General features: G+C 47.6%; 1 protein-coding gene across 1 annotated transcript in view; it reads left to right on the top strand.

Annotated features, from left to right (window-relative positions):
- Positions 1-12,624, top strand: part of noc2l (NOC2-like nucleolar associated transcriptional repressor) — a 110,611-nt gene extending 97,987 nt beyond the window's left edge. The window contains exons 13-15 of the mRNA XM_080214917.1: positions 6,876-6,989; positions 10,430-10,531; positions 12,490-12,624. Of these exons, the coding sequence (XP_080071043.1) occupies positions 6,876-6,989; positions 10,430-10,531; positions 12,490-12,624 (351 nt within the window). The remainder of the gene's footprint in view (positions 1-6,875; positions 6,990-10,429; positions 10,532-12,489) is intronic.
- Positions 12,625-13,589: the final 965 nt, after the last annotated feature.

The following is a 13,589-nucleotide window of genomic DNA, read 5'->3' as shown; positions in this document are numbered from 1 at the left end:
TCCCACCCTGGCCCTTTCCCCTTAACCCCATGCATTTACCTTAGCTAGTCCTCCTGATGCTAAGGGGTAATTTTACCATGGCCAATCCACCTAACCCGCACATCTTTGGACTGTGGGAGGAAACCGGAGCACCCGGGGGAAACCCACGCAGATACAGGGAGAACGTGCAAACTCCACACAGACAGTGACCCAACCTGAGAATGGAACCCGGGTCCCTGGTGCTGTGAGGCAGCGGTGCTAACCTCTGTGCCACCTATACTAGGCCTACATTTACTCTATCAATCTCTCTGATATACCCAGTTGGTCCTGGAACGTACGGGATTGCAAGCGTGCAGAATTAAATCACCACTGGTTAGAATCATAGCATACTTAAGTTCTGAAGGAGGCCATTCAGCCCATTTTGTACCAACCACAGTCCCACCCAAGCTCTGTTCCCGTAACCTCATGCATTCACCTGTTAATCCCCCTGACACCAAAGGGGCAACTTGGGGAACCAGGTTCGATTCTCAGCATGGGTCACTATCTGTGTGGAGTTTGCACATTCTCCCCATGTCAGAGTGGGTTTCCACCGGGTGCTCCTGTTTCCTCCCACAGCCCAAAGGTGGATTGGGTGGATTGGCCATGCTAAATTGCCCCTCAGTGTCAGGGAGACCAGCGGGGGTAAATGCACCTCAGCTGCACATCTTCTGCCTCCTGTATAATTCCCCTCTTGAATGTTTTTGTCTTGTTGAAAATTTTCCACTCGTTCACCCCCGCGCCAGTAAATAGTTAAACACTTGCTGGTTTCCCGTTTACAACGTGCAGCCTGATGGACTGTTTCTTCAAGTGTAATGTCGCAAATAGGATGCAAATTAATATCTGCGATATGAGGACCAACAGGTTAGCATCTCTGGGAGAGCAACAGATTGGGGGGGTTTAATTGAACTCCTTCGTGCCTGTCGCTCTGAATAGTGCACTGCGCAATTTCACACCAAGCAAACCAAGTCCAGCCTGCCTTGACAACACCTCTCTTTCCCTCACGCTAGCTTATGCTGCTGCAACTTGTTGCCAGTGCCCTGGTCTGCTGTGTGCTGCTAGACCTGCGGAGGGTGCTGTGGGCAACAAAAGTGATCGACACGCAGGACTTTAGATAAGCACGTGAGGCAGGAAGGTATAGGAGGATGTGTTGACGGGCTGGGTGAAAGTTGCTGGGGGGGGGGGCAGTGGGGAATGACTTGCGTTGATAGTGGACACTGTGGTCACAGCGCAGAAAGAGGCCATTTGGCCCCTTGTGTTCGGGCTTGCTCCCTGCAAGAGTAATCCACCTCGGATTACAACTGGGATAGGAGGAGGGCGCAGATGATCTGTATCCATAACTCCAGAGGTTGCAGCTGTAAGTGTAAATGTTCGAATCACTCAGCCAGATGTTTACCTTCACTGCTGTGAGATCTGGAATCAAAGAAACTCTAACCAGGCACCTTTCGATCAACTCAGAATAATTGATTTATTACGAAACAGAACTTCTCTTTTAAAATAAACTGGAAAAATGTTTAAGGCACGGTTTATAATCTGGAAGTGTAACTTTATATCACCTTTTTAGACTCACAAGTGGGTGCACTCGCACACACATGACGCACCACACACGCACGCATGACACACATTGCACGCACACACATGATGCACATCACACGCACGTGCATGACGCACACAAGACACATGACAAATATGGAACACGGTTTCTGCAGAGGTTGATGTACACTATAAAAGGGATAAAGTTCAAAGGGGTCTTGATACTGCCGATCTGACAGAGCGCTGGTCTCAGCAGTTATCTGGAGGTCCTTTCAAGTGGATCTTTGGTGAAACATTGGGTGGGAGTTTCTGATCCCGCCTCAAGCCAATGGACTATCCAATGGGCCTTCGAGTTGTCCATCCCGCCTGCGGTGATTCCCGCAGTGGGCAGGACTGGAAAATGGACCCCCTTGTCCTTGTTCCCTCTCGTTTGCGGCATCTTAGAATTGCTACAGTGTAGAATGAGGCCACTTGGCCCATCGAGCGTGCACTGACTCTACTAAGGAGAATCCCACCCAGGCCTACCCCATCCCCATAACCCCGCTAATCACCCTAACCTGCACATCTTGGAATACTAAGTGATTCCTTGGATAAAAGCAGCTTGCTCACAGACCAAAGTAAAGTTGTGGTCTTTTTCACAAAAGAATTCACGAGTGGCCAAAGTTCATTGGAGAATCATAGAAACCCCACAGTCCAGAAGGAGGCCATTCATCCCATCAAGTCTCTACCAACTACCATCCCACCCTGGTCCTATTCCCATAACCTCACATATTTACCCTGCTAACTCCCTGACACTAAGGGGCAATTTAGCATGGCCAATCAACCTAACCCGCTCTGCAGGAATGGAGCACCTGGAGGAGATGCCCCTCAAAATCTTGTGTACCTCGATCAGGTCACCCCCTCAGTCTTCTCTGCTCCAATGAAAACAACCCAAGCCTACCCAACCTCTCTTCATAACTTCAGTGCTCCATCCCAGGCAGCATCCTGGTGAATCTCCCCTGCACCCCCTCCAGCGTGATCACCACCTTCCTATAATGTGGCAACCAGAACTGCACAATGTACTCTAGCTGTGGCCTCACCCAAGTTGTATACAACTCCAATATGACTTTTGTAAGCTGTGCCTCGACTGTTAAAGGCAAGTGTCCCATACGCCTTTTTCACCATCCTACTAACACACCCTTCTGCTTTCAGAGACTGTAAAGAAATCACTGTTTAGCTGCAAAATTTTCTGAAGACAATTCATAACCTTTTGAAGAGAGTCTACTCGTTATATTAGCTCTGGATAGTACGTGGGCCAATGGGCAAGTTTGAAGTACAGAAACCCACCTTTACCCTGCCGTTGCTGTTCATCTAAAATGAAAATAAGCTATCAAGGATTCCCTGATTGTGATCCCCCTACCTGATTATCTGCACACAGTTTTGACTTCAGAAAGTACTTTTCTGTTGGTAATGAGAAGCTTGCGAGATTAGATAGTCGGCAGTCATTGGGGAGTTGGGCGATTGATCCGTGAAAATGTAATATAGCTCATTGCTTCTGGCAATTCCGAGCAGTGCTGCCGGGCCCCCTGTGATTCTCTGATGGTGGACAACTGGCTGAGGGCCAGAATAAAAACGGACAGTGGTCAGCGCTGCTGCCTCCCGACCTGGATCACTGTCTGTGCGGAGTCTGCGTGTCTCATGGGCGGCACGGTGGCACAGTGGGTTAGCACTGCTGCCTCACAGTGTCAGGGACCCAGGTTCGATTCCCGGCTTGGGTCACTGTCTGTGCAGAATCTGCGCATTCTCCCCGTGTCTGCGTGGGTTTCCTCCGGGTTCTCCGGTTTCCTCCCGCAGTCCAAAAGACGTGCTGGTTAGGGTGCATTGGCCAGGCTAAATTCTCCCTCAGTGTACCTGCAATGTAGCGACTAGGGGATTTTCACCGTAACTTCATTACAGTGTTAATGTTAGCCTTACATGTGGCATTGAAATAAATAAAACATTTTCGCCGTGTCTGTGTGGGTTTCCTCCGTGTACTCCAGTTTCCTCCCACAGACTGAAAGACATGCTGGCTAGGGTATGTTGGCCGTGCTAAATTCTCCCTCGGTGTACCCGAACAGGCAGCGACTGGGGGAATTTCATTGCAGTGTTAGTTCACGCCTGCTAATAAATAAACTTAAAAATTATCAGATTCCATCGCAGAACGAGACTTCTATCACTGAGAAACATTTTCAGTTATGAGAGAGAATTTTTGTCCTTTGAGGAAGTGTCGGTTTTAATAAATCCTTTTGGCAGATCACTGTATGGTCAGATTCGTAGAGAACGCAGAGGACCAAAATCTTATTTGGTTGTTAGCACTTAGTTAGTCGAGTGGGGTAATGTATCTTCTGCAGACTAAGCAAGTTGGACACATGGTTCGTATATTATGGTTGATGTGAACAGATAGGTGTCTTTAAGGGACCGTACTGGAATTGTGAATCAGACCAGGCTCCTGCAGTATCCGTGAACGCAGAGAATACTGAAATAGATATTTCATTGAAGCGCAGCGCGTGTGTGTTGACTGAGTTGGCACACAGCCCAACAACAAGATAATGTCGGCTCTGGATAGATGAGACAACTACTTTCAGGAAGAGATAGCTGGAGGACATTCTAATAATTTATGACTTGGCAGATTTGTATTCAGTGCACGGGGATGAAAGGGATAAGGGTGGAGGGGTGAACTGTGACTAGTACAGTTTGATTGAGGTGTGCTGTGCTACATGGCTATCACATTTATGATTCAGGCACAAGCTTCACCAGGAGTGAAGTTTGCTGATGAATCCAGCTTTCTCCTTGCCCCTACGTGCCGCTTGGGCACTCCAGAAACAAAAAAAGACCAATGTAAACAGGTGTGGTGAGAAAGCAAGGAACTGGCCTGTGTGAAAGTGGCTCCTTGGACAGGCCTAATTCAATATGGCGGAAGGCAGGCCCTCTGGCCTCCCCCTGTGCCTTCAGTGCCCTGTTTCATTTTATTACGGTTAAGTACTGTGGAATGTTATTCGTTCGTGTCCATCCAGCTTCCAGACAACTGGTCAGCGGAGTGAAAAAAACTCACTATGGCAGAGGCTGCTTTCCAGTCTGGTGTAAAACAGCTCCTTCCAATGGATGTAGCCCGCCATTTAATATGGTGACTGAGAGGCTGGAGAAAATCAGGGCAAACGCGCTGATCGGGACCAGAGAAACATAGAAAATAGGGGCGGGGATAGTAGTCCATTCGGCCCTTGGAGCCGACCCTGCTATTCAACTGGGTCTTGGCTAATCCCCCAGCTCAAAGTCATACTCCATGTTTTGTGCCCCCTCCCAGCATGGACCTTTTAACTATGCACCCCTCCCTTCTGTTGATGGACAGTTTACCTTCCGTACACCCCCATCCCACAAGAGTTTATTTACCCCTTCCTTACCCCCCCCCCATAATGGACAGTATATTTATCCCCTCTTTGCCCCTGTGATGTTAGTATACCTTCTGAGTTTTTTGTTAAATCATGTTCTCTGCAGCTCTTATTGTTGCCGAATTGTCTGTAGAAATCCTTTTATTGCTACTTAAAAAGGGGTTTGTGTATTTTTTACTTCGGGATTTTTTATGACCCTGCATTGTTAGCAGAAAGGTCATGTGTTTTGGACTGGCTTTTATTTCCTTCCTTGTGAATTTAGGATTTCATCTTCTGTTTGGCTGGCAGCAGTGTTAGCTTTAGAAGGGTTATCAAACTGAAAAGAAGTGCTTCCCTCTCTTGTTTTCTTTCGCTCTCGCTCCCGGCTCCCCCCACCACCTCCCCCCCCATTCCATTCTCGACCAGAGTCTCTCTCCGGTGTTCTGGGAAGCATTTCTGACCCCAGGCTTGTCTGTGTGTGCCCCGAGAGTTGCAGCGTTCAGCCAAAGGACTCAGTCTCAGTATCACGTGAGCATTAGTCTTTGCTGCGTTAAACCTGTGGAAAGGGTTTTTTTTTGTCCATGTGAAGTTTTGTTTGATTGGAATATTTTAGATATGCATTAGTTAAGGATTATACGTTCTCGTGGTTGTTTTGTTTTGTTTGTAATTGATAAAAGTTATTGCTAATTTTCTTTCTATATGTGTTAACTATATTCTTAAATAAACTTTGTTTGATAAAAGCTCCCTAGTGGCTCAGTTGAATCATACCTGAGGTGAAACATATCAGGGGGAGCTCTCCCGACCCACCCACCACGGGAATCATATCGGAATGTGGGGGGAGCCACGCAAAGATCTGTTGACCCTGGACAGGGATTCTCCGGTTTTGGGGCGAGTGTGGCTGAAGAATCCCACCCATCATGCTCATCGTACCAAGTTCAAACCTGTGATTCAGACAGGCTTCACAAAACACTTTGGAGTTTCTGATTGAATTATAACAGCTCCCCATGGACAGTTTACTTACCCCACCCCGTCCAATAATGAGGTCAAGGTTCAGTTGCAATTTAAATCACAGCAGCCAACTTTCCAGTTTTCAGGACTGTAGCAGCAAGGATGTGAAGTCGACAAAATCTCCAATTTCAGCTCTCGTTGCTGTGTCCGGCTGCCTGAGTGTTAAATTAAGACAGTGACCTTGTCCGTCACATATGTGGTGGGGACATTTCCCACTGATTAGTGCTGAGTCTTCATGATTGTCCCTGTCCATTATTAAATCTTCTGGTGGGATTGTTAAAAAGGATACTGACATTTTTTGGTGCATTTACGGGCTTTTGCAGTGGGTGGCACACACTGCTGCCTCACAGCTCCAGGGACCTGGGTTCAATTCCCAGCTTGGGTCACTGTCTGTACAGAGTTTGCATGTTCTCCCCGTGTCTGCGTGGGTTTCCTCCAGGTGCTCCGGCTTCCTCCCACAGTCCAAAGATGTGCAGGTTAGGTTGATTGGCCATGCCAAATTGCCCCTTAGTGTCCTGGTATGCGTAGATTAGAGGGATTGGCAGGGTAAATATGTGGATAGGGCCTGGGTGGGATTGTTGTCGGTGCAGACTCAATGGGCCGAATGGCTCCCAGTAGGGATTCTGTTGTGTCTTAGATCGAAAAGTTTGACTTCTATTGATTAACGAGTGAAGAAATTCTTCAATTGCAGCATCGTTTAAAGTTTATTTATTTGTCGCGAGTTGGCTCACATTAACATTGCAATAAAGGTACTATAAAAATTACTTCTATAAATAGAGTGAGGAAGAATTTGATTTCGTAAGTTAATCATGTTTAACTCCCACTGTCTGCATATATTCTCTGGCCAATATTGTAACCGGCGAATAATTTTAAAAGCTAGGAAGTGTCATCAATTCGAGCATTTCCCTCTTATTGTAATTGTGTTTGTCTCGCTAGGTTTTCCAACAGGTCGATTTCAACAAGAAGCCCGGCCGGATGAGTTTCCGCCCAATCAACTTTGCCGTGGTTCTTAAGTTGTCCAATGTGAATTTGCAGGAGAAAGCTTTCAGGGTAAGCGGTGCACTCAGAGGTAACCTTGTTCATTGCCCGTGTGACCTAGCAGCTATTAAATGGGATTATAAGGATTATGATCACGGAAGTGCGATGCATTAGAACGCCTCCCTGTCTCTCTCCAAAGGGGAATGAGAGCGACTTCAGTAAGAGTTGCCTGTTCGTGGGCCTCGTTGTTTGGGGCTCACTCAGAAGCAAGAGTGCTCAGTCATTATAAGCGAGGATGTGTTGCAGAGTGGCTGTCCCGTCTGTGTTAATGGTTGGAAGGAAATGGATTGAGCTGTTCTATTTTCATTTCGTTACTGGACGCAGGGTGTAAATGCCGCACGGTTTGGTCAGGCCTGAATAGCGGGAGAAAGGGCCGGATCTGGCTGCAGGGGGTGAATGTCCCAGCTCGGAAGAGAGGAGGAATCCCGCTTGGAGAAGGGGCGTCTGACCACGTGCGATCCTGCAGCGGGCAGGCAGCTCAGCTGAGGGGTCCAACTGGTCTCGTGGTGGGGCCGGGCGGTGAGTCAGAGCCCCTCCCCCACCGTTACCACGTGGTAGTCAAAGGTCCGGGTGCCATATTTAAGCAGCACCCTTGTAAGGCAGCAGCAACGTTCTGTCTGTCTGGGAGGGAGATTCTCACCCAGCTTTTCACCATTTTCATGGGCAGCACGGTGCTTAGCACTGCTGCCTCACAGCCAGGACCCCGGGTTCAATTCCTGGCTTGGGTCACTGTCTGTGTGGAGTTTGCACATTCTCCCTGTGTCTGCATGGGTTTCCTCTGAAGGACGTGCTGGTAAGGTGCATTGGCCGTGTTAAATTCTCCCTCAGTGTACCCGAACAGGCGCCAGAGTGTGGCGACAAGGGGATTTTCACAGTAACTTCATTGCAGTGTTAATGTAAGCCTACTTGTGGCACTAACCCCTCCCCCACACCCGTTGGTCACTTTCTCCCCGTCACCCTCCATCTCTCCACTGTCATTATCAACCCCCTCTCTGTCACCCCTGACCTGCCCTTGTTTACCCTGACTCGCCCAACCCCACCTTTGACCTCACCTCAACCAATCCTGATTTCCCTGACATGCATGAGCTGCCATTGGTGGAGCACTGTCATCCAGCCCCCTCCCCTCTGACTGCCCTACCACTCTTTGTCAGGGCCTGCAGACCATGGCCTGATCTCCCTGAACGCAAGGCAAAGCTTAGTTGCTTCTCCAACAAACACCTAACGAGGGATGTGCTGGCCTCATTGAGGGTCCAGAGGAGGTTCACAAGAATAATCCCAGGAATGAACGGCTTGTCATGTGAGGGACGGTTGAGGAGTTCGGGATGGAGTTTAGAAGGATGAGGAGGGATCCAATTGAAACTTGCAGAATACTAAGAAGTCTGGATAGAGTGGGCGTGGAGAGGATTTTTCCACTAGTGGGACAGGCTAGAACTCGAGGACACAGCCTCAGTGTGAAGGGTCAGTCCTTTAAAACTGAAATGAGAAGGAATTTCTTCAGCCAGAGTGTTGAATCTGTGCAACTCATTGTCACAGGCGGCTGTGGAGGGTCATTGAGTGTCTTTAAGACAGAGATGGATAGGTTCTTGATCAGCTGGAGTACTGTGTGCAGTTTTGGTCGCCGCACTTACGCAAGGACATTTTGGCCTTGGAGGGAGTGCAGAGGAGGTTCACTAGGCTGATACCGGAGTTGAGGGGGTTGAGCGATGAGGAGAGGCTGAATAAACTGGGCTTGTACTCGTTAGAGTTTAGAAGGATGAGGGGAGATCTCACTGAGACGTATAAGATGATGAATGGGATGGATAGGATAGAGGTGGAGAGACTCTTCCCGCTCAGAAAGGACAGTAGGACTAGAGGGCACAGCCTCAAGATAAAGGGGGGGCGGTTTAGAACGGAGTTGAGGAGGAACTTCTTCACTCAAAGGGTGGTGAATCTCTGGAATTCTCTGCCCGTTGAGGTGGTGGAGGCTGCCTCGCTAAATATTTTTAAGACGCGGGTTGATGGGTTTTTGATAGGCAAGGGGATTAAGGGTTATGGGGAGAGGGCGGGAATGTGGAACTGAGCCACGACAGATCAGCCGTGATCTTATTGAATGGCAGGGCAGGCTCGAAGGGCTGGATGGCCTACTCCTGCTCCTATTTCTTATGTTCTTATGATCAATTATGGGGTCAGGGGTTATGGGGGAAAAGACAGGAGAATGGGGATGGGAATCAGATCAGTCATGATTGAATGGCGGAGCAGACACGATGGGCCGAATGGTCTAATTCTGCTCCTATATCTTACTGTCTAAAGGCCCCGATACAAGAAACGCAAACTCTTACTCACTGCAAATTCACCAAAATCTACCTTGCTTGCTTGATGTCACCTTTGACCAGTCGTGACTCTGCTGCTGCCAACTTAATCGCAAAGATTATAATTTAATTTGGTTGCCATGTGTTTTAATGAGTATGCAAGGCAGAGGGGATTGGTTAGCTCAATTGGTTGTACGGCTGATTCGTAGAATCCCTACAGTGCAGAATTGGCCCATCGAGTCTGCACTGACTGCAGAGACTCTGGCAGAATATCTTCCCCCGTCCTAACCCCATAATCCTATGCATTCCCCGTGGCCAGTCCATCTAACCCGGCACATCTTTGGAGCACGGCTGGAAAGTGGAGCACCTGGAGGAAACCCATGTTGACATGGGGAGAATGTGCAGACTCCATACAGACAGTGACCCCCAATCTCTGGTGTTGTGAGGCAGCAGTGCTAACCGCCGTGCTGCTCTGCTGAACCCCGTAACAAGTAGAAGATTTCTTCCTCCGCTATGTAAAGCTCAGCGTTACCTGCCAAGAGTGCGCTACTTTAATTCCCTTCTGCGAAATTTGCATTCCACGTCATTTCTTTCTGAAGGCTTTGTGATTTGCAGCCTTTGGAGCTTATTAATTTTCCGAGTTCTTTGTCCTATCACTTTAATCTACTCCGGGGCCTCCGCCAACAATAACCGAGGTGGGGATCCACACTGAGCCCTTACACACAGACAGTCCGGTTAATGATTTGTTGCAGTGCAACATCCAGTAACAAATCCTGTGAATGTCTGCACTTAATGTGATTTCCTGCCCTAGTACCAGAGTTTTGCATTAGAAGTCCCAGAGGCAGTCAACATGTCAGTACCTGGGTGATAGCAAATCATCCGTCGTACCAATCATTTGTTCCAATTTGCACTAAGAAATTGCCTGCTTTTTTTTTGCGGGGACGGTATTCCATAACTTATTCCGTTAAGACGCTGAGGCCAGTTCTTTTCCAAGGGGATAAATCTTCTGGAAAGACCACACTGACAGTGACATGCACAAGCTGCAATTGCTAAGATGCAAAAAGGGAAGTGTGTTATTGGATAGGCTATTATCTGTAATTTCCAATTTTTATTTGAGCACATTTATAGATGATTTTTTTTTTAAATTGCGGTTTTGCCTTGCAGGATGGTTTGATCGAACAGCTGTATGACCTGACTCTGGAATATTTTCACACACAAGCACACACCATAGCTTTTCCAGAACTGGTATTGCCTCTTGCTATTCAGGTTTGTAGTAACTACTGCTGATGGCGTGAGTGTTGTATGTATTCTGTTGCTTTTTTTTAAATTCAACCCTGGGACTTGGGCGTCGCTGGCTGGCCAGCATTTATTGCCCATTTCTAGTTTCCCAAGGACAGTTGAGAGTCAACCACATTGCTGTGGCTCTGGAGTCACATGTAGGCCAGACCAGGTAAGGACGGCAGATTTCCTTCCTGCTTAGGTGAATTGACCTGAACGGGCGCTAAAGGGTGATTTCACAGTAACTTCATTGCAGTGTTAATGTAAGCCTCGCTTGTAATTAATAAATAAACTTTACGAAAGGACATTAGCAAATCAGATAGGTTTTTCCGACGATCGACAATGGTTTCGTGTCATCTTAGAACATAGAACTCCTACAGTGCAGAAGGAGGCCATTTGGCCCATTGAGTCTGCACCAACAACAATCCCACTCCAGGCCCCATTCCCACAGCCCCCACACATCTACCCCACTAATCCCTCTAACCTACACATTCCAGGACATTTTTGGCGTGTGGGAGGAAACCGGAGCATGCGGAGGAAACCCACACAGACACAAGGGGAGAAACTCCACACAGAGAGCGACCAAAGCCAGGAATCAGACTCGGGTCCCTAATGCTGTGAGGCAGCAGTGCCAACCACTGTGCCACCATGCCACCGAATCAATAGCTTCTTAATTCCAGATTTTTAAAATTTAATTCAGATCCCACCATTTGCTGTGGCGGGATTCGAACCCGGGTCCCCAGAACATTAGCTGAGTTTCTGGATTAATAGTCCAGCGATAATACCACTATCATTGCCTCCCCCGATGGTATTTGTTCTTTAGATTGAAGTGTAGAATTCCACTATCAGGTAAATGCATATTTTAAGCATGCACATGCGACTCAAGCTTTGTGCCTGTGTCTCACTGCCGCTGCATCTAATTTACTGCGGGTTAGGCTGACCCCTTGGTGTCAGGGGATTAGCGGGGCTAAATATGTCATCCGTTGACTCCGTCTACGCTTCCCACTGCCTTGACAAAGCAGCCAGCATAATCAGGGACCCCACGTACCCCAGACCTCCTCTCTTCCACCTCCTTCCTTCGGGAAAAAGATACAAAAGTCAGAGGTTACGTACCAACCGACCCAAGAGCAGCTTCTTCCCTGCTGCCGTCAGACATTAAGTTGATTTTTCTCCACACCCTAGCTGTGACGGTAACAACTACGCTCTGCACCCTCTCCTTTCCTTCTCCTTTATGTACTCTCTTTGTCTGTGTAGCGCGCAAGAAACAATACTTTTCACTGTATCCCAATGCACGTGACAATAATAAATTAAATCAAATCAGTGCCTGTCAGTGCACTGATGTGCAGGTTAGCTTGATTAGCCATGCTAAATTGCTCCTTAGTGTCAGGAGGATTAGTAGAGTAATTACATGGGGTTACACTTAGGGCCTGGGTGAGACTGTTGTCAGTGCAGGCTCGATGGTCCAACTGGCTTCCTTCTGCACTGTAGGGAATCTGTGGTTCTGGGAACCGTGCAGTGCTCATGTATCCTATTTGCATAAGTGCATCGATGGCAGATTTTTTTTTGTCCAAGCTTTGATAACGTGGCACTTTGCGCTGTGAAAAAATTGAACTGCAGCATTTCACCGCTCAGAGTTAAACTAGCGATTTCAGGACTGGGTGCTGTGTGCATCGTAGGATACCACGTCCTCTGCCCAAGGCAAAGTGCTTTTTTTCCCTAAAACTAAGGGTAGGGTGAGGATCGAACCGGGTTTAAATCTGATTCGCATACCAGCCCTTTCACTAACACATGAGGTCAAGTGCCTCTTCTAGAGGTACTTCCTCTTCCCCCCCCACCCTCCAGCTCAGTTTGTGGCACAGAACCTGCCACAACATTTATGTCGGAAGAGAGATTGTCCCCTGGAAATGACCGCATGGTTTGAGAACTGTGGCGCTTGTACAATTCAGTGGGCAAGGCACAACACCGTACACAGGTTACTGGAAAAGGAGGAGAAGGCGATAGCTCTGGCTCCTAGGTGGCACCGAGACCCTCCACAGTTCCCTTGCAGCTTGGAGGAGAAGGCGGATCAGGCACTTGATTGAGATAATCGTTCACTCCAACAAGGCTGCCAGGAATATAAAATTAGCTACACACTCCGAAGACATTTTGGATGGAGAATGTAAAAAGGATAACAGGAAGATGATAGCGCGGTGCCAGCCAGCTGGAAACAATTTCATAGAAGCGAAAAGAAACATTGCGTCTGTGTTTGAGTTCTCCGACAGCTTGCATTGTGTGATCTTTACCAGGTCCTTAACACACGGAGCCAGTAGAGCAGTAGCTCTTGTTATGGTTCAGGTCAGAAACCCCCAAATATTTTATGAAGTCCGCCTGGATTTTGCACCTTGAATTTGGCTAGGATGAGCATGAGATGTTTGAATTCAGATATGATTCAAATGACCCACTAGGGAGCTTTTATCAAACAAAGTTGAATTAAGAATATAGTTAACATATATAACAAGAAAATTAGAAAGAACTTTATCAATTACAAATAAGAAACAAAACAACTACTACAATGGTTAACCCTTAATTAATATTCCTAATGTGTTCCAATTAAAATCAAAATCCAGTAAATAAAACCCTTTAAACAGGGTCAGTGTGGAGTTTCACATCCTCCCCCTGTCTGCGTGGGTTTCCCCCGGCACTCCAGTTTCCTCCCACAGTCCAAAAATGTGTGGTTTAGGTTGACTGGCCATCTCAATTGAACCAAGTATCAGAGGGATTGGCAGAGTAAATATGTGGAGTTGTGGGAATAGGCGGGATTGTGGTTGGTGCAGACTTGATGGGCCGAATGGCCACCTTGTGCAGTGTAGGGATTCTATGGAATCTGACAGATTTATCACTGCATAGGCTAACTTAATACAGCTCCCTGGGTTGAATACTGATTTCAAATGATCTTGAAAACTCAGAGCAGCCTGTAGCCTTCAAAACACCAAAGCACAGATTCTGTACTGCAGGACGGCTATAAGCTGTGCTTTCAGCTAACTGGTAAAATGTTCAAAGTAAATAA

Source organism: Carcharhinus amblyrhynchos, chromosome 30 (assembly GCF_965287045.1).
Source record: "Carcharhinus amblyrhynchos chromosome 30, sCarAmb.v2.hapA, whole genome shotgun sequence".
NCBI lineage: Eukaryota > Metazoa > Chordata > Chondrichthyes > Carcharhiniformes > Carcharhinidae > Carcharhinus > Carcharhinus amblyrhynchos.
The sequence above is the reverse complement of the archived record's forward strand: the minus strand, read 5'-3'. Positions and strand labels throughout refer to the sequence as shown.